Source organism: Aulostomus chinensis, chromosome 21 (assembly GCF_037954235.1).
Source record: "Aulostomus chinensis isolate RoL2024-O1b breed Wild chromosome 21, RoL_Achi_v1.0, whole genome shotgun sequence".
Taxonomy (NCBI): domain Eukaryota; kingdom Metazoa; phylum Chordata; class Actinopteri; order Syngnathiformes; family Aulostomidae; genus Aulostomus; species Aulostomus chinensis.
The window spans coordinates 8,957,340-8,983,291 of record NC_141340.1 but is presented as its reverse complement, the minus strand read 5'-3'; the positions used below and the strand labels follow the sequence as shown (position 1 = coordinate 8,983,291).

The window sequence follows — 25,952 nt, the reverse complement described above, 5'->3', positions numbered from 1 at the left end:
AGCTCTTGGATAAGCCTGAAGTAGCCTTTGCCATGGGAATTGAACCCACAACTTCTGGCCTATGAGGCCTGCGGGGCTCAGTATTGACCTTGTTCCTATTTCAGGACAGAGTAGAACAGAAGAGAAATCTGTGTCTCTCGTTCACTGAGCCCAATCGTGGGCCGTGAACGCGCTCAATTTGAAATGTTTTCAAACTGAAGCTCGCTGTTTTTGGAGGAAATTAATTTGTAATTTTATATTAGTATAATATAAATTAGTAGATTAGAATACATAGATCAGCCCTGGTAGATTAGCCCTGGTAGACTACAGTAGACGAGAACAGAATAGCATTGTCCCAGGTGCCCACCGGGGGGCGGTACACGCTTCTGTTTCACGCCGCTGCCTTGGTAACGCACCACCGGAGAGCGTCACCACTTCCTGACGCTGACGTCGCTGGTGACATCAGAGGCGCAGCTCCAGGGAGAGTCAGCTCCTCATTGTAGTGTACGTGTGTGCGTGTGTGTATGTGTGTGTGAGAGAGAGTGAGTGGAGACAAGCGAGCGACGCGCAGGCAGGAGAAAACTTTACTCTCAAACAGCTACCTTTGTAGTTTCTTGGTCCCGGTAAAGACGAGCGACTACTCTGGAGGATGCACCCGGAGGAGGAGGAGATCTTTCTGCCTGAATAGACTCTGTTATTTCTGCTCCTCAGTCCCGGAGCGCAGTTTCCGGATATCAGCTTTACTGTTTTGGGAAGATTTGCTTCGCATCAGTTGGGATTTTTTCCTCGTTCTCTCTCTCTCTCTCTCTCTCTCTCTCTCTCTCTCTCTCTCTCTCTCTCTCTCTCTCTCTCTCTCTCTCTCTCTCTCGTCTATCTGTGTCGTTTACTCTCACAAATCCTGTTGCAACAACCGGAACATGGAGACATTCAGATAACAAGGTGAGTCCACTTCACTTATTTCTCTCTCGGTTTTGGTGTCACTTTTTTTTTTAAAGAAAAGTTTATGTCCACGTAATCATGGGACATTAAAATAGATATTTGCTGGTTTTCTTTCTTTCTTTCTTTTAAATCGCAGAATTACAATGTCAACTGTGCAAACTTGAACATCTTGTTGAAGTGCATCTGTGCCAAGCGTCTTCAGCACGTTTTTATTTTCATGGCTGGAATATTTGTTCTTTTTGGAAACTTCGAGTGCTTATTTTTGAGCGGTTGTACACGGTGTTCACGCCGATGTGCACATTCCTCATCATCCTAACTGCATCGCTGGAGGTGTGAGGGATTTCTGGAAAGTCATTTGTCATCCTGTGTTCATTTCTTTCCAAAATGGAGAGCTGCACTTTTTTCTCTGTGAGAAGAGAAATATGACAGATAAGGGGAAGGGGGGGGGGGGTCCAATCCAGGAGTTAAACCAGCTCAGATCAGGTCCTTAAATGCACCCTCTACCTCGCCTTTCTTCACTTGGACGCGAATCTCCATCAGCGTCTTTCCCTCAGGAGTTCGTGTCCACGCTGTGGCCATTTTAGCATAAAATACATGAGGATGCTCAGTCACATATTCCTGGGATGGCAGACCTGAGAGGCAAATTAAATTTTAATGAGGCCGGCATGTTCTTAAAATCAAATCAATAGGAGCACCCCAAGCAATAAACTGATGGATGAGTTTATCAGCACATTGACGTGCCCTGGAGTAGCAGAAATAGCCCTCAAGTGAGAGTGAAACTGGCCGATGGAAACAACTCAAGCAAAACAGTCCCTTTGGTCGATAAGGTGACAGGATCCCTAAGTAGATCCCAGCAAGAAGAAGTAGATCTCAGTAAGAAGGACTGAGCCGTTTGTGTGACTTGTCCAGGTCATGTTGGTGCTTCTTCGATATTTCTGGCAGCCTGCTAAAGTTTCAAGGTGTCTCATGGCATTTTTATGTCTGGCTTGAGAAGTCAAGTTTTGCATTAAAGTCAGGATTCTCCTACTGCCACCCCAGTGGCATCTGGTGGCACCTCAGTGGCAGCTGGTGGCATCTCAGGCTCCATTTGCGCCAGCAAAGTTTCATGTTAAAGTGTAAAACTTGAACAGTGTTTGCACCTCACTACTACACAACACAGTCCTTCAAAAACTCGGTTGCACTCCGAGTAAATTTGCAAACTCCTGGGTTGCTGTCTTGTGTTCATTTCTGAACACGATGATGTGTTCACTGTAGTTGGCATTTTATGTAACACGTAAAACTGTCAGCGCCAGCATTAACTAATAAAAGATTCGGAGGTGAATGTTGCAAGGATAAAGAATTCCAGGTGTTTCTGACCTACGCTTCAGTGGCCCCCCAGTGGCATCCACTAGCCAGCAGTGGTACTGTCTTGTTTTCATGACAGCACAGCTGCCATGGAAGGATCCGGGCCTTTCTAAAGTTTAGGTTGTGGCCTGCGCCGTCTTTCTTAAAAGTAGCTGTTGCAAAAAAAAAAAAAGAGAGCGAGATTGTTGATTGATAAAAACAAATGTTTTCTCCGTATGATGCTTGCTGATCCTCTGTGATTTAGTGTGTTCTTAAAGGTGCTATGTGTAAGTATTTCTTCTTAAAAATGCACAGTAGCCCTCATCATTGCAAAGCTGCAACTCAAAACCAATCAGACGTGTTTTTAGACGCTTTTATTATCACTTACCATTGTTTTTACTGAATGATGGGCAGAGTAAAAGAAAGTGACATACAACTCCCTTTATTTGAAGTATGGAGTGTGAGTCAGATTGCCAATTTGTACACATAACACCTTTAAACTGGAATAAGTGACTCTCGTCCTTCATGTTCTGAAGGCAAACCACTTGCCAGATGCTGATCAGAGGGGTCAAAGGTTACTATGGCTCTTACAGGTAGATAAGCTTTTAAAGACCTACTTTAGATGTGTAGCATCATGACTCCCTCATCTTTTAGATATCTTAAGACTGTAGATCCACAGTCCATCTGGTTCTTACTCAGAGATCCTTTAAGAAAAGGATCAACAAGGATTCTTCCCTCTCAAAGAAAACCGCTGATTCCATTTCCCCAGGCGAAACAACACGTCCTGGAAGATCTGTGGATTAACTTGATGATCAAGTTTTCCAACACTTCCCAAACAGTATGACCTCATGTTTCAGGGGGGGAAAAAAGGAAGGAAAAAAAAAAAAGATTGATGGCTGCAAAGGTGTGTGGAGTTGGTTAGTACTTCCAAGGTGACGTAAAGCGAACGCTGATAGCAATGTTTGCTGCTGAATAAGTAGGGAAAAAACTAGCTTTCTGCTGAAGCAGAGCAGCATTCAGGAAAGAAAAACGAAGGCTTCTTACAGCTTTCTGAAGCATAACCCCCCCCCCCCCCATCCTCTCCACACACAAGAGGAAGTTGTCCTGATTGAGCTTTGTCTGTGTGGCTTGTTTGACTGTTTGGACAATACCATCAGCTGCACTGGAGTCTGCAAGGACAGCCGGATAGACACACTTCCAGACTGGACTCGTACAATAACACCAAGGACAAGCCTGTGTGCAGAGTTACCGTAACTGGTCAGACATCCTTGTTTTTGTTGTCTCGAAAGCTCGACAGGGGACCGCCTACTTAAAAAAAAAAAAAAAAAAAAGCTTTGTCAGTAAATTTACCATAAGTTATCTCATTCTTTTTTTAAACCTGGAAATGGAATCCAACCAACCAGTGAGCAGATGATTCACGATCGTAAAATATTTGATTCAGTGCAAAGGAAACACCATAGCAACAACAACTCATCATCTCCTACTTGAAAGGGAAATCACATGTCTGCAGGTTGTCAGAGTGATGAGATCAGTAAATATTTCTACCAATCAAAGTCCGTGCTGACACGCTTGAGGAGTAAAGTACTTCTTTGTGAGTTTGATTTGAGGTTGAGCTGCTATCTAGCAACAGAAGGGTCACTGGTTCAATCCTGGCTTCTTCCGGAGACCGTGTCGGAGGGTCCTTGAGCAAGATGCTGAACCTCTTACGTCCCCAGGTGAGGTTGGCACCACCACATTGAGTGATACAACATTGTCAAGTTCTTTGAGCCCCACAAAGGTAGAAAAGCGCTATATGGCATGTTTTTCTTAAGATGACATGCGAACCTCTACAGGTCTGCAGGTCCCATGGTTTCACAACCTGCTCGCTCCTGGTGAGCCGAAGCTCAGACGCTTCTGACGTTGCAGCTAATAATCAACTCCTCTGTAGAGAAGGGAATTTTCCCTCCAGGTAACTCACTGCTGAGCTCTGTTGCTTCTCAGGTACAGCGCTCCAGTAATTGTAGTTTGTTGCAGAGCCGTCGAAGTAAACCAACAGGGGAAGACTTTTACAGTCATAAAGTTACTTTTTCTGTCACACTCACTCAGCCTCTTGAGTATCTAAAACCCAGAACCGAGACAGTCTTCATGGATAAACAGCTTGAAATGGATAAACGACAGAAATACTTTCCCCCCTCTTCCTGAGCCACAGCTGTGTGACATTCTGTCTCGTGTTGAAGTCTATGAGCCGTCTCTGCATGGCTGCATTTGGGTGGAGAAACACAATGAATGAATGTGCTTGTAATAGCATGTCACCGCATAATGGAAAAGACAGCTTACTCTACAGATCGTGCTTGGATTCCTCTCGGGGTGAGAATCTGCTTCTCCCGATCCAGGCTGGAGATGTATCGTGGACGGGAGGAGAATCGCTCCTTTTGCTATTTTTAGCAGGTGTTTTGTGGCCGATTCTAATGGGAGACAGACCTACTTAGCTCAGAGCTAATAGAGCCATAACTGGACTTCTCCTTGGGTTTCCAGTCTCACTATCCATATTCCCATTGGTGTTGTGAGTTTACGAGCTGCTTTATCAAGTGACTAATGTTATTTTGGTGCTATGGGCAGCATGGCTTTTTCTGTAACGGCAGAGTAGGAGATGAAGAAGGAGAAAAAGAATAGCCAGTGAAAAATGGAGAGAGGTTTTGAGGAATTACTTTTGGTCCAGCAAGTTACACCAGGTAGTTCTGGACATGATGCATGCTAGTAAGAAAAGTGAGTTCAACATTTGCTTCGCTTTTTTATTTGTGGCAAAAAGGGGTTTTGCACAGTTCCTCTTTAGCAAAAGGGAAAAAAAACGTATGCAAAGAGGTGTAAAGAAAAAAGCTTTTTTTTTTTTTTTAATTTCATAATTCCTAAAAAAGTTTCTATGAGTGTCAGCATCGTCCTCTGTTGCCGTTGGTATTACAGGACGAGACAGTGGTTGGAAACGATGTCTTTGAACTGAGATTGACAAAAAAAATTCTCAATAAATAATCAGTTAAAATTTTGGAACACCAGGGGGAAAAAAATGAGCTTCTCAAAAATGAAGGTTTTCTAAAGTTTAGCCTGAAACAGTTGAAGTAATAGTGCAGTATCAGACTGTTTTTTTCTGAACAGAGCTTTGAAAAATTCTTTTTGACATTGAAAACCTCCACATCCAGTGATAAAAGCTTGATGGATGAACCCTTATGGTGATGGTTTTGGTATGGAGCTACGGCTGTATGTGGTGCTGGAGCTGGAGCTGCGGGGAAAGGTGGATATGTTCAAGGCATGGCTGTAATCGCCATGTCAGGTCTCTGGTATATTTGCAGATCAAAGGAGATCTGTAGTTTGCATTTATGTATTTTATTTTGAAGCAGAAGGCAACAAAGGTTTACACCATTTGTATCTTTTTTGGCCTCTGATCCAGAGTTCTTTTATTTGAAAGAAAGTGTAGATTTAGTGCCCGACCACAGGAAGAATCCTCTCGTGTTGTGGCGACGCCTTGTGCGCCGCTGAGGAGCTCGGATCTCCTCCATCAATAACTCCTGTTAGCAAGGTGAGCCAAGGTTATGATGGATGAGAGCTTAGGCCTCACATGGAGTGACATTCTCCTGCCCACACACCACCACCAACACCCAGGCCTCCCTGCAGGGCCACCCAACAGCAGGCCCAGCGTGTCCAGTACAGTATTGTCTTCCTTCCCAGAATCAGCCAACACAACACTTCTGACTCATGTGGGGCGGCCACAGCTCACTCACACCCCCACCGTTGACCTTTTAAAAGGAGCACGTCGCCTAAATATCCGTGGCTCACTCACTAATCACCCCTCACTTCCTCTCTGTGGTGCAATTCATTGTCTGCAGGGTATTGTGACCAGCTAACGGTCGTCTTCATGATGTCAGGCCTGTGATGAATTATTATGTGATCTCATCAACTCTGGAGTTTTATTTATTTTGGATACAACCTTTTAAGTGAGATTTACTGAATGATATCATGATTGATCATTGGCGTATGAGTGCAAAATATGACAGGATTCTGTAGTACTGCACCTCACATCCCAGCAAAATATCACTTCTGTTGTGAAGAATAAGTGCCAACATTTTTTTAAAGGTGCTGCTAATGCAAATTGCAGCTGGATATTCATGCTATTAAATCCTATCCCGTCTTCAGCTTTTCAAGATATATTTCTCTTTGTCCAGATGTTTCCTCAAGTTAGATGTGTTGCCATGACTAACATATTCGCCAAACATTGCCGGGAGCACAACTGTGTCATGTTTTGACGAATGAAACCACGCTCACTGTTGTTCTGACTTTATCTGCTGATGCGGCCCGGTGTGCAAGACTGAGTCATGAGATCACGTTAAATACCATCTTGTTAGGCTTCAGACTAGGTTTGAATAGGACTGATTGACTTGCTTTGAGGAGGAGGGTGTGGGTTTGATGTGTGTAGACAGGAAGAAACTGCACGTGCAAAGCAAAAACTCCTGAAGAGGTTTGCATTTATAACATATTTTAGCATAATTAGTACTAGGTTAGCATCTTGAGTGTAGTTTAGCATACATTAGCACCTCTAGCGTAAGTTTGCATCGACTGTGTAGGTAAGCCTCTTTAGGGTTGGTTAGCATCAATAGCATAGGCTAACATCCATCTTGCAGTTTAGTATCGAGCATAGTTTAGCATCTATGTTGTAGGTTGGCATCTTTTGCATAGGTTAGCATCTATTGCATGGGTTCACCTCTATAGCATCTGTCTTGTAGGTTAGCATCTATCTTGTAGATTAGCATCTCAAGCATAAGTTTGCCTCAAAAGTGTAGGTTAGCATCTCTAGTGTAGGTTAGCATCTCAAGTGTAAGTTAGCCTCTAGAGTCCAGGTTAGCATCTCTAGTGTAGGATCCACACCAGAGTTGCTAACCTAAACTAGAAATCTAGAAATGCTAACCTAACTGTAGGTTAGCATTTCTCGTGTAGGTCCAGTGTAGGATTTGAAAGCCAGGGGTGTGCAGCAGCACCATAATAATCTAATGTAGCGTCTACAACAACAATAAGGACCTTGATGGGTGACAGGAGAAGAAAATTCAAGGCGACCTGTTCAACGTCCATCCAGCAGCAATCAGAATCAGTGTATGACTGCAATACTGTAAATAAAACTGGGGTGATACTAAAATGAATACAACTTAAATACAAGGGGTTTGTGCTGTACTTTTACAACATACCAAAAAAACAACAACAACAAGAAAAACCACACTAACACACACCACACTCACGGTTTTTGTGTCTTCTGACCTTGGTTGACCCAAACAGTCATAGCCTCCAGGGTTCATATTGCTCTGATGCTCTGCATGTTTCTTGACCTCAGTGCATGACCTCATTGATCACAGCTGTCTACTCCACTACTCCGATTCTACTTCTATTTTTAGCGTCCGATAGTTGGTGCAGAGCAGCTGCGTTGGCTGATGTAAAGACGCTGCAAAGCGTAGCAGTTGAATCTGTGATTTCTTTGGGACTCCATAAGTGTGATATCAGAGTAGAGGTCGTAAAGCTGGAGAGACGACCTTCCTCATCCTTAGTCAAACAGAGGGGGAGTTCCCCTCTGAGACTTACTGTCAACATTGCTCTGATTTGGTTAGACGGTGATGTAATCGAGCTGAAAGGAGTTAGTGTATGTGCGTATGCAAATACATGCTTGCTTGCGTAGCCTTGGCTGTGGTTTCTCTACGTTCATTGCTCTCACAATTGCTCTTGGGGAAGCACGATGCGGCTTTGTGTGATTTCCTATAATCCTGGTCTGGGACTCCATCCTCCTGCTGTCCTTTTTTAAAAAATTCACTACATGTCTGCAATTGTTCCCATGCTGAAATGCTGGCTCAACTGTTATTTGACGGCTGAAGTGCGTCACAGCGTTGAGGCACCTCTGGATGTGTTGAAGTCACAAATGAATCGAGCGGAGAAGACCGTCTTTTCTTGGCTGGAGAGCAACGAGAGCAAGCGGCGCCTTGCATTTGATCTTCAACAAGAGGGGCTGTCACAAAACCCGCTTGCCAAGAAGTGTGTGGAGAGTTGGGCTGGCGATCAGTGGGCGCCACTAGCCTGGCATCACGCTGGGCAAAAGGGGTGAAACAGATGGGCCATCTGGCGACTCGTTGGCACCGGACAGGGGCTGTTCTGTTCCTGTGTGTGTGTGTGTGTGTGTGTGTGTGTGTGTCAGTGTGTGTGTGTGTGTGTGTGTGTGTGTGCGTGCGTGCGTGTGTGTGTGTGTATGTGGCATCAACAGAGCGGGCGACGTGGTGCTAGGAGACCACCTGTCTAGTGGCTGAGCTTTGGTTTCTTTCATGTGTGGTCAGCAGCAGAAACATTTCATTCCCCTTCAATCAGCGCTTCAGCAAATCAAAGTTTCTTCTCCTAATATAAGTTTGACTCCACTGACATATTTAGAGCACAGAGAGTGGCTGATCCTGAATCATTGTCCCAGATTGCATATTTGAATGCTCCTTTTTTTTGTTTTTTTTCTCTCCAGCCCTGCTGTGATCTGAGCCCCTGACAGTAGGACACAGTGTGCTCCCATGCATGTTCAGGCCCCGTGACTGTGCCTCTGGGGTTGTAAAATTGCTCCAGTGGTTGTTTTTATTGCTTTTATGAAACTTTTTTTGTTTTTTTTGTCTCCAGTTAACACACAGAGAAAGTCCCAGTGTCTCTTTAGATAGGCTGTAACATTTGTCTGCGTTGGGGTAAAAGACACACACTCTGTAACAAGACGTGGACGCTGGGGAGTGAAAGCAAAATAAATGATAGAGAAAAAAAAAAAGAAAAAAAGACAAAACCAATCCGGCGAGTGTTGCTGTGAGTCTCGCGGGGAGGGTCTTTAGTCTTTTTCTAAATAGTTTAACAGAAAAGTTTGTTGCTGTTCGTTGTACGCGCATGAACACAGTAGATTTCTTTATCTGTTCTCCCTGCAAGCTTTTAACCTTTAAATCATAAAAAAAAGAGTGAGCAAAAGATGCGTGCTTGCGTGTGTGTGTGTGTGTGTGCGCGACTGTAGCTACTAACAACAGTAGCTGTGATACTGTTTGGTTTCTGTGTAGCAACAGAACAGCCATTAGCAGCTCAGATCACTCAGCCATAACAGCCTCTTAGCCTCCTTTTACCAAACGTCACATGGTCTCCTTAATATCCCAAGAATTTCTCCTTAATCTGATCATAAGCACATGGAAAGCACTACAGCAGACCAAATAAGATGTACTTCAGTATCACTCAGGCGTTCACTCACTAAACGGACAGAGCCTGCCGTCAGGATCAGACGCCGTATTTTTCGTAGAATGGAAATAAAAAAAACTACGTTAGTGTCCTTGTTGCCTTTGAATGTTCAGTGGATGGAGCTCGACAATCGAAGTTTGTGACGATTCTCAAACAAATCACCTTCTCTTTCATCATGACCTCTCCTTGTATTCTGAAGCACGATGTGTATCTAACACTGTCAAAATACATTAAATTCCTTAAAATGACACCTATTATCCTCCCTCATCCAAAAATGCCTGACTAAATGAATATCATAAGCATTATAAAATATTGACATATGAAACAAATATTCATAACCAGGAAGCCAGCAGCTCGTATTTTCAGCTCTACTTCTTTAGATTTTGTTTAAATTATATGAAGTTTTGCAACACGTATCGTGTAATATTGCATCGTCGGGTACCATGGCAACACCTATCAACATACCATACAGTTGCTGCTCTGCCTGTTTCCCTTTCTAAACATGTATCCACAGAAAATGAGTGTTTGGAATAATCGGAAAGTTTTTAAATAAGAATCAACATTCTAAGATGGATTTTTAGGAAGTCTTTTTTTTTTTTGTTTTGTAATCTGCTAAACTGCCACAGGTCCTTCTCTATTCATAACTCAGTCTGTCACATCCAGCGGTCTTTACCTGAGGCGGGTTGGTTAGGCAAACGCCCACGCCTGCCTGGTTGTCACACCGCGGGAGGCTGCAGCATCACTAAACACAGAATTCCTCCGCTTGTGCTTCCTCTTCTTCTTCTTCTGCTGCCGTCTTGTAGTTCCCCAGAAACGGCGTTGAAAGGACGTCAGGGCACTCTCAGGATTTCAGACGGATTTGATGTCTCTGCGTGGAGCTCACTTAACTCAGCTGCTCTGTTGTTATTTGTTTTGCATGGAAGTTTCAACAACAACAAAAAAAAAGGATATGTCAATCTCAAGAGACACTCCTGGTTAAATAAAGATTAAATAAACAGACTCGCTAACACCGATGTTGAGGAAAATAATTCTTTTGGAAAAGCTTTGTGTCGGAACTACCACCACCTGCGTCCTGTTTTGCCACTGCTTTTGTGCAACTGCAGAAATACGGGCTGAATATGTGCTGAAGGAAAACAGCATCCCTTTCTTGGATGATGATGCAATGATTTTAATTTATAGTTTTTTCTTTTAAACTTTAGGGTGAAGTCTCCGCTCGCAGAGAGACGTTGAGCTCCGTGCTCGAGTTCACCAGGGTCACTTCCTGATGATGACAGTAAACATGGGTGAGTGGGATTCAAAAAAGCCAATTAGTGCACTCAATTTCTGGCACACACATGCACACACGCACACATTCATGTATATATGTGTAGATATACTACCTCTCACACTTCCTCTGGCAGGAACAGAATGGAGCAGAATAACACATTTAAGAGAGAAAGCGTGAGAAAGCTGCAGATGGCTTGTATGTTCTTTTGTTAATATAAATGTTTGGGTTTTTTTATTCATGCAAATATAGAAACAGGCTCCGGGCGCATATCTGTTCACACCTGTTGACACATGCTTTCACCTACGCATGCAAAACACACACCTGCATACAATAGCACTCAAAAGAGTACATGTGCCACACAGGCCCGGGAGGAGCGGTCAGCCATGACTGGTGGAAACAATATACAAATATTGGATTTTACAGTAGAATACGGAGATTGCAGTAGCTGTTTATACCCTCCCCCCATCCCCCATCCCCACCGCTGGGATTCTAAACTCCTGCTTTTTCTCCCTCAGATGACGGTCTCCAAAATGGACCCGGACAGCACAGGAACTCACAAGGTAAAAAAAATACTAATGATGATGATGAATTGTTGTGTCTTGCCGTCTTCATTTGTAAAAATACATCGTATCATATCGTCCACCGTCCAGTTTTTGTTTTTTTTACTCCACTGTGCTGAGTTGACTTGCGTCCAACAAAAAAAAGGACAGGGAATATTTTCCTTTATGAACTGTCAAATAATCTATATTTTACCCTCTACTACTGGCACTCTGGCGCAGGAGCTCAGACTGCGGTGATGCGGCTACATCAATGATTTAGTTCTCAGTAATGGTGACAAATGACCAGATCACTGCACTGTTCCAGACCCCCCAATGGATTCTAGGTCAGTCCAAGTGGCAAGTGGTCACATGACTCGCAGAAGCCTGGTGTTTATACAAAGATCTGCATGCAGAAACATCTCTTGATGTGTGTAATCACTGTGTGTCTTTGCAAAGTTTTAGTTTTGTTTATTTGCACAGGGACCAAAGCACATTAAACTCTGTAAAAGTGCCAGTTTTAGCCGTGTCGCTAGTTTGTAACAGCAACTTCCTGGGCAGGATGTTAGCAGCCAGTGGAAACACGAAAGCAAAAACAATGTAAACAGTCAGTTAACAGTATTAGTACGGACAGCTGAAAGGCACATGAAGCCGACTGAAACACAAGTGGACCAGAAATGACGTGCATACAACATACTGACAGGAGAGAAGTCAAAAATAACAACATGTACGCCGGCGTGCAGGTAGACACACAGTTTGGCACTGAAGTGTGGGAGGGAGCGAGCGGTTCTGTTCACACACCTGAACGTGTCTCTCAACCAGGTTCTAAGGGCGTGTTCAGAGGACCTGTATGTTTCAGCTCTCACCGGCGAAAGAACAATGTTGTCCCAGCTTAAAATGACAGGGAAGTCCAAAATACTGCAGTGATGATAACGGAAAGGTGTTTTGTTTTTTTAAAATCAAGAACCTTTATTGCCTGCTTGTAAATGGCCACATGTCTCCGTGATAACGTTGCAAAGAAACAAAGCATGTTGTTCCCATATAAAAAAATCAACATTCCTCTGGTACTTTCTAAGATATAGCCTCATAACCTGACACACTTTTTTTTTTTTTTTTTTTGCTTGAGAAGGTATAAAGCTTAGAGGGACTTTTTTGCTAAACATAGTGACCTGACAGTTTTATAAACTCACAGAAAGTTTGTTTAACACCTGATGAAGGTTTTCCTACAACCAACAACCTAGTTTTGTTGTGTCACCAAACACATACAGAAAAATGATTGAAGTATTTGGTCAGCAAGATAAGTAGAAGCCCAAGAGAGGTCTTGAACCTGTGTCCTGGGTATAAGTCCTATCTATGACTATGCTCACAGTACCAGCAAGTCTTTAGTACTGTCTTACTTTGTGTGACCAGGTCTATCAGTGAGCTTTAGAAGTGTCTGTGGACATAGATGCTAAGCTATGCTAATTGCTTTGAGACTTTCCACCAGAACCAACACCATGTCAAACAATACTTCCCCCCAAAATGTGTTTTTTGCCTCTAAAGTGTACGCAAATAGGTCTGTTGAATTCCTGAAAATGTTTTTTTCCCACATTGCGTCACTTTATTTTGACTCCAGAATATTAAAAAAGTGTCCGCCATGTATGTTTAGCTTGAAGCTAATGGCTATTGGCAGCTAGCGTTAGATAACGTGTTGTAAAATTAAAAAAAAAAAAAATTAAGCTTAAATTCAAGTGTTTATGGATTACTGAGCGCACTGCTTGATAAATGACATATGTAATACCAGAAAATTTGTTTGAAAGTTTGGAAATGGATGGATTTTGTGCAATAGTTTTGTTGTTGTTGTTTGTTGTTGGTTGCTATGGGGTACCATTATCTTCAAGCTGAGTATATATGACTGGTACTTCCTGCAATCTGAAGTCACAGAGATGTGATGAAGAGATTCTTTAAAGTATTTGAAAGGCATTTTTTAATTTATTTTTTTGTATGAAGGATCACTTTAACCATATGCTATATTGAAATCCTTGGAGGCAGTTAGCTTCATTTAGCATCTCTTTCCAGTAACACTGAGAGGGCTTCTATTCTTAACCTAATGATGTTTTCCTGAACCCAACCAAATATTTTTGTTGCCTTAACCTTAACGAACAGCAGTGAAAAAAAATGAGCCTAAAGTAATAGGTCAACAACAAGCCTCCTTGCCCATTCACAAACTGCTCCTTCAATGAACTTTGAAACTATTTATACATTGTCACCTGGCTTTGAGGCGTTCGAGGCAAACTTCTCCTATAATGATTGCCTCCTGGCTCCACCTCCATCCTCCATGGACTGGAGAGTGATATAAATAACTCAACAAACAGCTCTTTAACAGCTCATTACACTTCCATTACAGCATGGCGCTAATAGAGCTGACACAGGCTGAGAGAGAGAATGTCACCGCCTTCGGAGGCTGAATGCAAAGAAATGTTTGCAGACATTCCCCAGTGAAAACACTCTCAGCATAGACCATGTACAAACATTAATTGCACAACAATCGTCACACACCCAGAATACCCCAGATTACATCAGAGCTATTATTCTTTGTGAAACATTTACTTCAGAGGTTTAACCATCACGCCCATTAGGTGGATAATCAGCTGTCTTACAGTTTTCGACAAGTAGCAAGGTGACTTCAGAGTGTGCCGTGATTATTGTATTGCTGGAGTTTGTGCATATGTGTGCGTCAGAGCTCGGCCCGTGCTGTCTCTGCTGCTGCTGCAGAGCTAGAACTCATTTGGCTCCAGCTGCTAATCCTGCCGGATGCCTTTGCCATGATGTGTCTCTCGGCACCAGGAAATCCCCTCAATGTCTTTATTCAGGCAGCCGGACTCACACACAGTTGCTGCCTAGCTGGTTCTTGCACATACTGTGTTATCATGCAAGTTGAAGCCAGTTTCGTTCTTAAAAATGTCCCGGAGTAGCGGCGTGTTTTCTCTACCTTTTAGCTGTTGTGGTTTCTAAGAACGAGACTCAAGAGCTCACTAAATAACCTCAGACATTTTCATCCAGACACTGTCAAAAAAAAATAAAAGATGCAGAGCGGTGATGCAATGGTGAGCAATCTGCCTCCATTGTGTAATGTTGCTCACTCTGCTTGACTTCCTGGGATTCCCCGTTTTCTAATGCGAGTCACATTTTACCCCAGACACGGGAAGAAGCGCAGGAAATAAACTGCAGGTACCCAAGCGATGAGCTACAATCTCAAAGAAAATGATAAACTCTGCTGGGTCACACTGACATGAGGGTCCTAAAACGGCTGCTGTCAGTTTGCAAAGCTGCTATTGGCAGTGATGTGTGTTTGGGGTGTGAGCTGGTCGCTTTCCGCTGTGCTGGTGGTTAGCCTTGGCTGGCCTCAGGCTGGCAGCGGCCGCGGACCGGGCCCGAGTGATGTAATAACCTCATTTATAGGGGGTTATGGAAACAAATGTAGATATTTACAAATAAACATCATATATATTCAGGCATAAAAGTTAGATTAATAGCTTAATAAGAGAAAACTAGACTTGGATTTAATCAATAGAAATGAGGGTTGTCAAGGAATATTGTGACTTTTAGTGTGTGTGGTTCCCCCAGTGATCAGCTGTATCAACACTTCATATACTCTCTGTATGCATGAGTCTTTATACATTTCTACTCCTCTCTTTCCCCCTTGCTGAGGTGGTACATTATTTTAGATTTGTGCATTTGACTGGAACATATATGGGCTCTTCTCAGACCGCACCCTCCCCAACAACTGAACTCATTTTGCTGTCACGCTTGCACATTTACATGAAGCTCCCTTTGTGCTTCCCAAGCTGAAATAGAATTGTTCAACTTTCTGTTAGCAATGGGAGAAAAATAAAAACCAAGCCTTGCCAGGGGCCCTTTTTTTTAAAACTTTTTATCAGCTGTAGTCAATCTGTGTAAATATATGAAACTTTACAGTCAAATGAAGACATCTGCTGTTGTGAAGAAGAGAGAATTGTGTTGTCTGAAAAAAAATACAGCCTAAATTGGTAGCATCTGAATGACTGAGGTATGATGTATTTCAATTGGCCAACGTGGAAGATAGCAACACCTCGTGTTCCCTCGACCAGCCAGTGGGTTTTTTTGCATCGAATTTACTGAGAACAACATTGACAAAAGCCTGTGAGACCCACACCTCTTTGTTTCACGAGATAATTTCATTAAGGAACACAAGTTTTGCGATTTTTATGCAAAAATAACACTGTTAGCAGTACAAAGCTAACGTTATGCTGCTGTATAAACGGGCTACACCACAGATGCGTGGCTTCACCAAACCTAGCTCATTTTTAGCCATCAAAAACTCTGTGTAAAGTTTCTTTCTGCCACTTGTTTGCAACTGCTATTTTTAAGATACTTGAAAGTGGCAAAATCTACAAGTGCAGTATTTATACATACCAAACCCCAATGACTTTGACTTTGTCCAACGATCCTAACGTGTTTCCAACCTGGAAGTTAGCATCCCCATTGGGTTCCCTTGATCAAAAGCCAGATTTATTTTTACAGTGGATTTGCTGAAAATAACAAGAAAGCTTATGACACTTTTGTTTCACAAGATAATCCTAACAAATGAACAAAACTTTTAAAATTGTTGAAATGTAAATGCGAATATCACAAGCGAACGTTATGCTGCAAACAACATGAACTCAAGACATAGCTTGGGGCCTATTCTTATTTAGGCATGATAACATCTGCAACAAATTCTGTAGTCACATTTAGCCACTTCTTAGCAACCACCAGTTTTAAAAATACTTGAAAGCATTGAAATTCTCAAGTTTGTCTCAACCAAAAACCCCTAGTCTCAACAGTGCTAAGTTTTTTTTTCTCCAGGTTTTAAGACTCAATTCTTGCACCACTCATCAAGCTATCCCTATATACCCTTACATCATTTACTAGGTAAAGGAAATGTGCGGGTAGTCTTTCAGAATTTAGATTCAGGTCAGCTTCAGGGCAGAGGAGGTTTTTTTTTGTTGTTGTTGTTTTTTGCTGCTTTGCTTTTACTTCCACTTCTTGATGTTCAATTTTGATGACACATAAAATGGCGGACCTTTGATGAGGACACACAAATGGAGCGGACCATTAAGTCTGTACAGTCGTGGCGGCATCGGGAAGCTGTTGAGGAAACAGTAGAGTCTAATTCAGAGATCCATTAGAGCCAACGCTGTATACCACCACGCATTTCTCACACTGTGGCTGCCCCCTCTAGCAGCCCGCTCTTCCTCTGTACTATTATACGTACGTAGGTTACAGCCTCTGTTGTTTGTTTTGTATCCTTGACTGCGAACAGACGGGTGAGCAAAGAGCCTGGAGAGGTTGGACTAAAACAACACTCGTCACCAGAGAGAGACAGAGGGACAGAGGCAGTATTTGAAATAATCTGTGTTGGATTCATTGACAAAAATTTGTGTTTGTTTTTTTTTTTGTTTGTTTTGTGTCTGTGTGTGTGTGTGTTTTTTTTTTTTTTTTGATAAAACTGACGATAAGTTCAGATAATAGCTGCTTCTGCTGCATCTGCTCTGTTTTAATTAAATATCTTTTGGTTTGGGATTGTTGGACCAACAAAATAAGCAATTAAAAGATATCATCTGGCAAATAGTGATTTTTTTTCTGACTACCATTTTGTAGGACAGCAGATTAATTAAGAGTAGATTATGAAAATCTTTCTCTCAAGTCAAATCCCATAAAAAAAGAAGTCCCACTCATTCTTCCTTCCTCATGTGCAATATTAAAAAGGTTTTCTTTTGGTTTTTTAGGTTTGCTTTTTATAAGAGGCCGGTCGGGGTGAAAGATGTTTTCCCTCATGTCCCCATCTTTGACTGATTCAATAAAAAATCCATTAATTTGCTGATGTGGAATAACAGGCCCAGCTCTGTCTTGAGGACAGAGACGGTGACTCAGTTCCTTCCTGTTCAGAGAGAACCAGGCTGCTGCACTCACTCATCCACTCTAGCTGACAGCTGATATTACAAGAGGCCCCAGTACTACAGGGACTCGAGGTGGATTCACTTATAACTTAGCCTCTGGGTGGTTTTGCCTGCGGGGCGATGCAGGTTATTGACGTATGGTGTGATTTGGATTCTTCCATCTGCCTTATCTCTTAAACAAGCAATCGCATGCGATGTGTCTGTCAGTCACTTAGCGGGACCCAGCAACCCTCGTAAGAAGATGTAAACCTTGCATTCAAAGGATTCTGAGTTGCTAAAATTGTCACATTTATGTTTAACATTAAAAAATTATGCCAACAGATAACTTATTCTACACTTTCAGTCCTCTCTGTTTTAACTACGGCATGAGATGGGATTTTAATTCTTTGGTCCTTAAGTGCGCCTGCAATTGAAAACCCGTATAAACTAAATCTATTGGAACAGTTTACCATTGTTGTTGATTGAGGCATAAAGTACACAATACTCATCCATTCTTCCATTTTCTACCGCTTATCCTGTTAAGGGTCATGGGGGGGCTGGAGCCTATCCTAGCTGCCTTCAGGCGAGAGGCCGGGTTCACCCTGGACAGGTCACCAGTCCATCACAGGACCAACACATAGAGACAGACAACCATTCACACTCACAGCCACACCTACGGTCAATTTAGAGTATCAATCAGCCTCGTCCCCTCTTGATGTCTTTGGACTGTGGGAGGAAGCCGGAGTACCAGAGAGAACCCACACAGGAACAGGGAGAACATGCAGACTCGGCTTGAACCCGGAACCTTCTTGCTGTGAGGCGACAGTGCTAACCATTGCGCCACTGTGCTGCCCTGTACACAATACCTGTGCTTTAAAATCAAAAAATTTCGATTTAAATCCAAAGTTCAAATTAGATTTATTAATAGAACTTGATTATTCTGAGATGTCCCAACTCAGAAATGTTGAGAACCACAGTCCTGGAGTTGCATGGCTCAGCATTTGTTGTGCGTGTGTGTGACCCATTTCATTTGATCTTAAGCAACTTTGAGGTGTGTCCGATCCACTCTACTTACTTATGCTATTAAAGCAACATGGATGTTGATGTAGGTCACCTCTGCAGCACGTCAAGTCACAAGTTATGTCCATCCAAATTAAGTTTTATTCCGAAATTGTGACAAGTGAACTCTCAAGTCGATTTTTTGAAGGCCAGTCAAGTCTCAAGTCATGGAAAATCAGATTTACTTGAGTCGAGTCACTTGATTTATTCCGTTAATAACCTACAATTAATTCAATTTAATGTTTTAAACTCACATTGACTTCAGCTACTGTGTTACACCTGTATTTACCACATTTCAAAACCATATTCACTTACTGACACCATTTTTTAAGACTTTTTACACAATTATTAACCTATATTTTTTTTATTTACTCTTTTAAACCTGTATTTACTTCAATCTCCATTACACACTGACGTTACCTGATCTAGAACTTTTAACTTGTATTTACTCCTTTTCAAAGCTATGTTTACCTCATTTACTCAGTTTTCTAATTGAATACCAAAAATGAACAGTCAGGTTGATCAGTTTATCAAGATAATAACAACAATAATAATAATACATTTTTCTGTAACGCACTTCACATGACAACAATCTCAAACTGCTACACAGTAAGATTAGCATAATTAAGCACGACAGGAGAGAAGGCTTGGTCACCCGTACTGTGGAGGAGGTTCTGGGGGCTTGGAGTTTGTGAGCTGTTGCAGAACAGAGGAGGATGCGAGGAGGAAGTTGTCATTTCTCGAGTCCCAAGTCTTTGACCTCTGATTCCAGATTGGGTCTCACTCTTTTTTCTTTTTTTTTTTTCCTTTTTTTTGTGGTCTAATCACAGGTCATCAATACAGAGAATCGAGTCAACACGAGTGTCCAAGTCGCAATGACTCAAGTCCCCATCTCTGCTCGATGTACATCTGTGTGTGTGTGCGTGTGTGTGCGTGTGTGTGTGTGTGTGTGTGTGATGCGACCCCTCAGTGAACCTACAGACTGGCCCACTGTTGGCGAACAGCTGGCTACAAGAGTTGCTCAGTGGGAAAAAGATCAAATGGCACCTCAGACCCCATCTGCTTGCCATGCTGCTAACACAGACATCCAGTAACATTCCCCTTCTCTTTATGAATGACTGGTCCCTTCTCTCTCTCTCTCTCTCTCTCTCTCTCTCTCTCTCTTTAACACACACACACACACACAGACACATACACATACTCACTCACGCTCACATATTCATACATCCTTTTAATTGGAAAGAATGCAGTCTTTCCTGCAGGTGCTGTTTGTGCGATGTAGTGCTGAACAGTGAGTGTGTGTGTTTGTGTGCATTTTCTATTGAATATACCCATGGCTCATCTGAGAGGCAGGCATGAGCTGAGGTCAACAACCTCTTCTTTGTATTGTAATCACCACACTCGCTTAATTGGGCTATTAAAGTCTCTTGATAATGCTTGACATGCTCATCTGCATGATTGCTCAAGTGTGTGTGCGTGTGTGTGTGTGTGTGTGTGTGTGTGTGTGCGCGCGCGCACGCACACGTTCATGTGGGACAGATGTATGAAGTAAGAGTTGAGGGGTGAGAAATGAATACCAACTAGATGCTGAGGTGCACTCTTTTGTATGTTTGATAAATGAATTCAGAGCGTTCTAATGAACACTACAGGCCTGACACATGCCCCCCCCCCCCCCCCCCCCCTGTGAGGAGGAGGAGGAGGAATAGGAGTAGGAGAGAATTATGAATGTGAAACACACTTGACTTGTTTAGCCTTGGATTTCTTCATCAAAGTCAATAAGATCGTGTTCACCTCCACCGCCCGCAGCTTCACTGACTCTGAATCTGTCAGTGCTTGACAAAAGGAAAAGATCAATCTTACTGGAGCCCAAACTAAAATAACCCTTTTGAAATCCCTCTATTGATATGTAATGAAATATTGAAGTGTGTTATTAAACACCTTTGCCCGTATGTGGAGTGATTGGGAGCTTAAATCATGAGAGAGCTTAGGTGTCTGCCAAGGTGTGCCTCTGGCCCCTTTCATGCTCGGGCTCTGATTGGAGCTGCAAGCAGCCACTAGCGGACCCTCAGATCCCTGCACACCTACTGTGGGAATATCAGTTCCTGTTTGCACAAGGTGGCGCTTGTGAACACACCCTTATTGTATAATACCTTCCTGTATATGACATGAAGACATTACATTGTAATTCTAATGTAAATCAAAGCCGGGACTCTTCAAGCAATAGAAAACAACATCAAAATCAGAATTAGCTGCATGAGTTAGGACTCAAACCATTGGCAAACCAATCGAAAGGTGTTTTCCACTTTCTTGGTGTTTTCTATTTCCATATGTGGTCGACCTCACCTGAGAGGTAGACAGTGGACAGAATCAAAAAATATGCAACAACAAAGATGGCCTTTATGTGAGACATAACCCTGCCCCCCTCCCTCCAAACAGCCGATCGTCTTTGCGGTCAGGAGACATATCAAGCTGGCTGTGTCATCTCATTGTGAATGCATGCTGGATAGCCAAATTGGTGGGATTAAGGACTCTGGATTGAGCTGGAAGATGAGTTTATGATGTGAAATCTGGTGTATATCATGACAATTTTATCCTCCAAGTTTTTATGTGCAACGAGTACTGAAAGTGCAAATTCAATCAGGTAAAACCTGTGTGATGTTCACCAGAAATAAGATCTAGGCTAGGATGTGCTGTTTTTATTTTTTTTTCTTGGGGGGGGGGGGGGGGGGTGGGACTTTCCTTCATGGAAACTCTGTCATCAGACTAGGTGTTGCCTCATTGGCTGGTGTAGTTAATCCCATAAGAAAAATGACCAAACTGCGTCATTTTCTTCAGCTATCATCACTCATCCGTCATCTTGTGGTCACATGGGAAATTTGAGTAAATTGAGTTTTACAGCTACAGGAAATGTAAAGTGATTGGACATTACAGATGCGCGTGTGTGTGTGTGTGTGTGTGTGTGTGTGTGTGTGTGTGTGTGTGTGTGTGTGTGTGTGTGTGTGTGTGTGTTTTATCTCTAGATGACGAAGAGGCGCTCAACTCCATCATGAAGGACCTGGCAGCCCTGGGTCGTTGCTATACTCAGCACAACAGCCACAAGCCTAAGAACAGAAGCTTACTGTACAAACAGGTAAGTACTCACACACACACACACACACACACACACACACGCACACACACACACTGCATGTTGAAACTTGAATGTTGAATGTTTTTGCATCAAAACCTAACCTCTGGTAGGGTGGAAGCTTAACAAAAAGACCTCCCAGCGTAGGAATCAGTTGTAACTATGACTACAGATGGTGTGTGTAGACTTGCTGTCTCAATTAAACCTCAATTAAAGTTTATTAACCACACACAAAAAAAACATAGCGGTGCCTTAATTATCTTTTCTTTCTTTTTTGTTTTGTTTTTTTCAAACCGACAGCTGCTGTCTGACAAAGTTCAATGACGCTGTAGCTGAAGTGTTGACAGTGACAACAGTGCACGTGTGACCGACACAGTTTAAAGCAACAGTGCATCATAGTTTCGTATAAATGAACATCCCTTATATTAAAGTCCTCACTAAATAAGTTCACACAGTTCTCATCAAGCTCATAGCCAAAGCTAACTCTTTAGCTAAATCAAGCTAAATCCTTCAGTTCTGCACAGCATATAGTGAAAGTGCTGTGCCACTTTTGTTTAGCTTAATTTTGGAAGTTCTCCATCATTTTACAGTCAAAACAGAAAGGCCGGAGTTGTTGAGACGGCTAATTTTGGTTAGCCTTGTGTTAATTTGAATGTAAATACTTCAATTGTGTGACTCTTTCAGACTTTCCTATTGTTATTTGACCAAGTGGATCAAATTCTGACCATGGAACAAGTCATTTGGCGTAAAATATGGCTTAAAATAATCTTCCACTATGTCAGAGACTCTGGAGTAGGCCACAGCTCACCTAGCTTCTTTTGGTTAGCGCTTGGCTTCTTACGTGAATACAAATAACTTATTAATGAGTGCTTTTTTCGGATATTACAAATTCTATTAGACCAAACAGGTCAATTGCTGATCATAAAATGTCATTTGTATGGCTTAAAACAAATTATCCACCATGTCATGGACTCAAGAGCAGTACGGAGTAGGCTAAAGCTTTGCTAGCTCCTTTCGGTTTAGCTGTCTGCTGTTAACTTGAATATAAATAAAAAACTTAATCATGTGGCCCTGTTGGAGTTTCTAAATTTTATCTGACCGCGAAGTAAAACGACTCATTTCATGAGGTTTTTTTTTGTGAAGCTCAAAATAATTTATCTCCTGACAGGCTTAACAGAAAGAACAGAGTAGGCCACAGCTGAGCTAGCAAATTATGGTTAGCTTTTTGCCAATGCGAATGTAACTCAATCGTGCAACTCTTTTAGACATTCCAAATATGAAAAATGGTACCCGCAGATATTTTAGACAGCTAATCATCATCCCTCATGGTTTTATTACACTCCAGGATTTAATTCCTTTCAATCACCTTGGGCCTCTCAGTGTTTTCTAATGTGTTTGCTGCCTCTGTGGAATGATAATTGGCAAATCCTCTTATAGCACATATGCAAGTTGTGGGCAATGAGATATGTACAGTATATGCAGTAAACAAAACACTAGAAGGAAGGAGAGTTTCCGTTCAGAGTGCCGCCGTGCTCTGTGAGATGGGGTAAACCCCTTTTTCTTCACCAATAGTCATTGCACCATGACCTCATGCAGACTTACAGGCTCCTCCAGATTCCTATTCCCTTCGGTAATGCTTTTATAAATAGACATCTTGGATTGTGTCATGCCACCTTTCTGAGAATAGTGTTATCTTTGTGCAAAAGAGTTTAAAATGTATGAGGCACTATCAAAACTGAAGTACCTTTTTAAGCCAAATACAGGAAATGAATCATCATTATGCAGTTGGACAATTAACATTTCTTTTGCAGCTTATCATTTTCATTTATTCAGGGGTCCAACCCCCCCCCCCCCCCCAACCCACCCCCATTAACCATGAATCATTTTAACTTTCCACTTCCATAACTCGCCTCTGTTGTTATTTTTCCTCTCAACAGGATTTAAGAGTCAAGCTGGAGCATGAGAGAGAAAAACGGTACGTTGGAACATCCGTATTGTTTTTTTTCTTTACTCCTTTAACTCTTCCGTTTTGTTTTGTTATGCTTTGCCATGCCTGGGATTTTGTGTCGAGGGGAAATCAGTTACATGCCAGAGACGCATAAAAAGAAGGGAACATTCTTGCTTTGACATTTAGACTGTTTGAGAGAGCCCAAGAGAGGGAATGTGCAAAAAAAAAAAAAAAAGAAGGGGGGGTGCCAAGTGTCCAATCTTCCAGGAACGCCTTAAATTAATACTGCATCTTCTGTATCCTTTTCCTCTGTCCTCCAAATCCTTCACCCAGCAGTCAACTGTCCTCCCTCGCAGCTCCAGAGTTACTCCAGAGGCAGAGCGTGATTACAGGAACTCTGTCTGGAGACCGTCTTATGAGGGTTTTTTTTTTTTTTAATTTCCCACCAAGGTGCCTTACAGTTTGTTTACAGCGTCACAGCTGAGACGCCCATCACTCGAGGCTGTAAATGGTGCTCAGCCAAATCCTTCCATGTGTGGATGCTGTGTGTCTCTTGAGTTCTGGCGTGGCCTTTAGGCATGGGAGAGGTCTAAATTCAGACGCACCCTGTCCCCCTCGAAACCCTGGTTTGACGACCCACGGAGAGACCAGACACCCAGTCACTCCTAAAGGATAGGCAAAAGCCAAACACTGTTTCTCTGGATGGAACATCAGAGAGAAACTGAGCAGAACCCTCCAGAATAATTGCCTTGATTCAGCAGAATATAGACCAGGGGAACAGGCTGTGATTATGGAGGCTCACAGGAGTGAGAACCAGAGGAGGAACGGCACGCTTATCCAGCAGAACAGGGCTTCACACTGGGTCTCTTCACTTTCTCACAGCCCTAATTGGCTACTGCTGAGGAAGCGACGAGTTTTCCATGTCGCTGTGTCACAGTGTCTCTCTGCCTCCCTCTGTGTCTCTGTGTCACGGACTTCTCTTTCTCACAAGCTCCCCTCACACTGATTCACTCTCCCGGAGGAGAAACACAGCAGTTGCTCTGCAAGACACCGTTTAGAAGTTTGAATGGCAGCTCTGTGTGTGTTTTCATTTTTTGATTCACTTGCTCAGTTCGAGTTTTAAACACTTCACTTTGAATCATGGCCTGTTAAGGAAATCACTTTGTTACCTGCTGGGGTAAAAATAGTAGCCAGGATTGGCCAAAGAATTAATTATTGCAGGTGTTAAGTTTTATAGCAGCAAGTACTTGGCCAATAGAGTCAAATTACGCTTGATGCCTACCCTGAAATGCGATGTAATGCAGCTGCAATTACTACTTATGGCCAAAGGTGCCGCCAAAGAGAAAATACCAGATTTTCAACATTATAGCTTTTAAAAATCTAAAAATTGTATCAGATTTAAATAAGCTTGTAGAGCACATTTCACACTCCAAATAAACAGAGATTTCACCCAAAAATGATTTAAATTGAAAATAATTAAATAATAATAATTAAATAATTTAAATAATAATAAAAAATCTACTTAGCATAAGCTCTGCATTTATGTTCAAACACCAGTAGACGTTTGCTTGGTGATTGAACGAATATGGTCACTGGACATCTTTTGTAAGTCGGCTCATCTGGTAGGTTCAAGTGTCGGCCTGAATTTTCCCGCCGCCGCTGGAGTGTAGAGCTATGACGAGATAACAGTAGAGTCTCAGATCCTTCGCGCTGCAGCGGCGCCTTTGAGGAACAAAGCGATATTATTAGTACGAACCACAACCAGCTTATTGAGGCTAAAGTTATACCCTTATAACCTTTAAATAATGAAAGTATCATGAGAAGATTCTTGATTACAAGTTTTATTGGCTGTCTATCCAAAAAAATGGCACAACTGTGATCCCAGGTAGCAGCACCGTAGTGGGATTTACATTTAAGGGCTGCGGCTAAAGATTTACATCATTGATTAATCTGCCATTTAATAATTTAGCCCATAAAATGTCAAGATAATTGGAAAAAATGTTTTTCACCATTTCACACAACCCAAAGTGACATTTTAAGAATGGCTTCTTTTTACATTCAACTATCTAAAAGCCATAAATGACCCCCAAAAAAAATAGCTGCAACAAATCCTTGTGGTTATGAAACTGGAACCAGTAAATGTTTGACATTTTTCCTTGACGATGACAAATGGATTCATTTTCTTTCAAATGATCTATGAATTGTTGCAGTTCTATTACACTGTGTGTGAGATTGTCCACCCTGAGTCAGGAGAACCGTGCTGTCTGTCCTCAATGGAATCTAATTGGACGGTGTCTCTTTTGGTTGGCCAGCAGCACTGAGGGTTTGGGGCAGGAAATAGGAGCGATGTCTCTCTCTTCCCCCGGCTTTGCCTCGGGGTCTCCTGCCAGAGAGTGAAGGACCTGAGCCAGACTTTTTTTCCCCTCTCTCTCTCTGTCTCTCTCGCTCCCTCTCCCTCTCTCTCTTGCTCCCTCTCTCTCTCTCTCTCTCTCTCTTTCTCTTTCTCTCTTTCACTCTCTCAGTGATTGTGTTAATAAGAGTAGCATTGGGATGTGTGCAAATATTTTCTGTGTTTTTGTGATTTTTTTTT

At 42.3% G+C, this 25,952-nt stretch overlaps 1 protein-coding gene across 1 annotated transcript in view; it reads left to right on the top strand.

Moving 5' to 3' along the window:
• Nucleotides 1–478: 478 nt before the first annotated feature.
• Nucleotides 479–25,952, top strand: part of map3k22 (mitogen-activated protein kinase kinase kinase 22) — a 43,896-nt gene continuing 18,422 nt past the window's right edge. Inside the window, exons 1-5 of the mRNA XM_086191621.1 lie at nt 479–918; nt 10,686–10,769; nt 11,269–11,313; nt 21,308–21,417; nt 23,352–23,389. Coding sequence (XP_086047747.1) covers nt 10,751–10,769; nt 11,269–11,313; nt 21,308–21,417; nt 23,352–23,389 — 212 coding nt within the window. The 5' untranslated portion in view covers nt 479–918; nt 10,686–10,750. The remainder of the gene's footprint in view (nt 919–10,685; nt 10,770–11,268; nt 11,314–21,307; nt 21,418–23,351; nt 23,390–25,952) is intronic.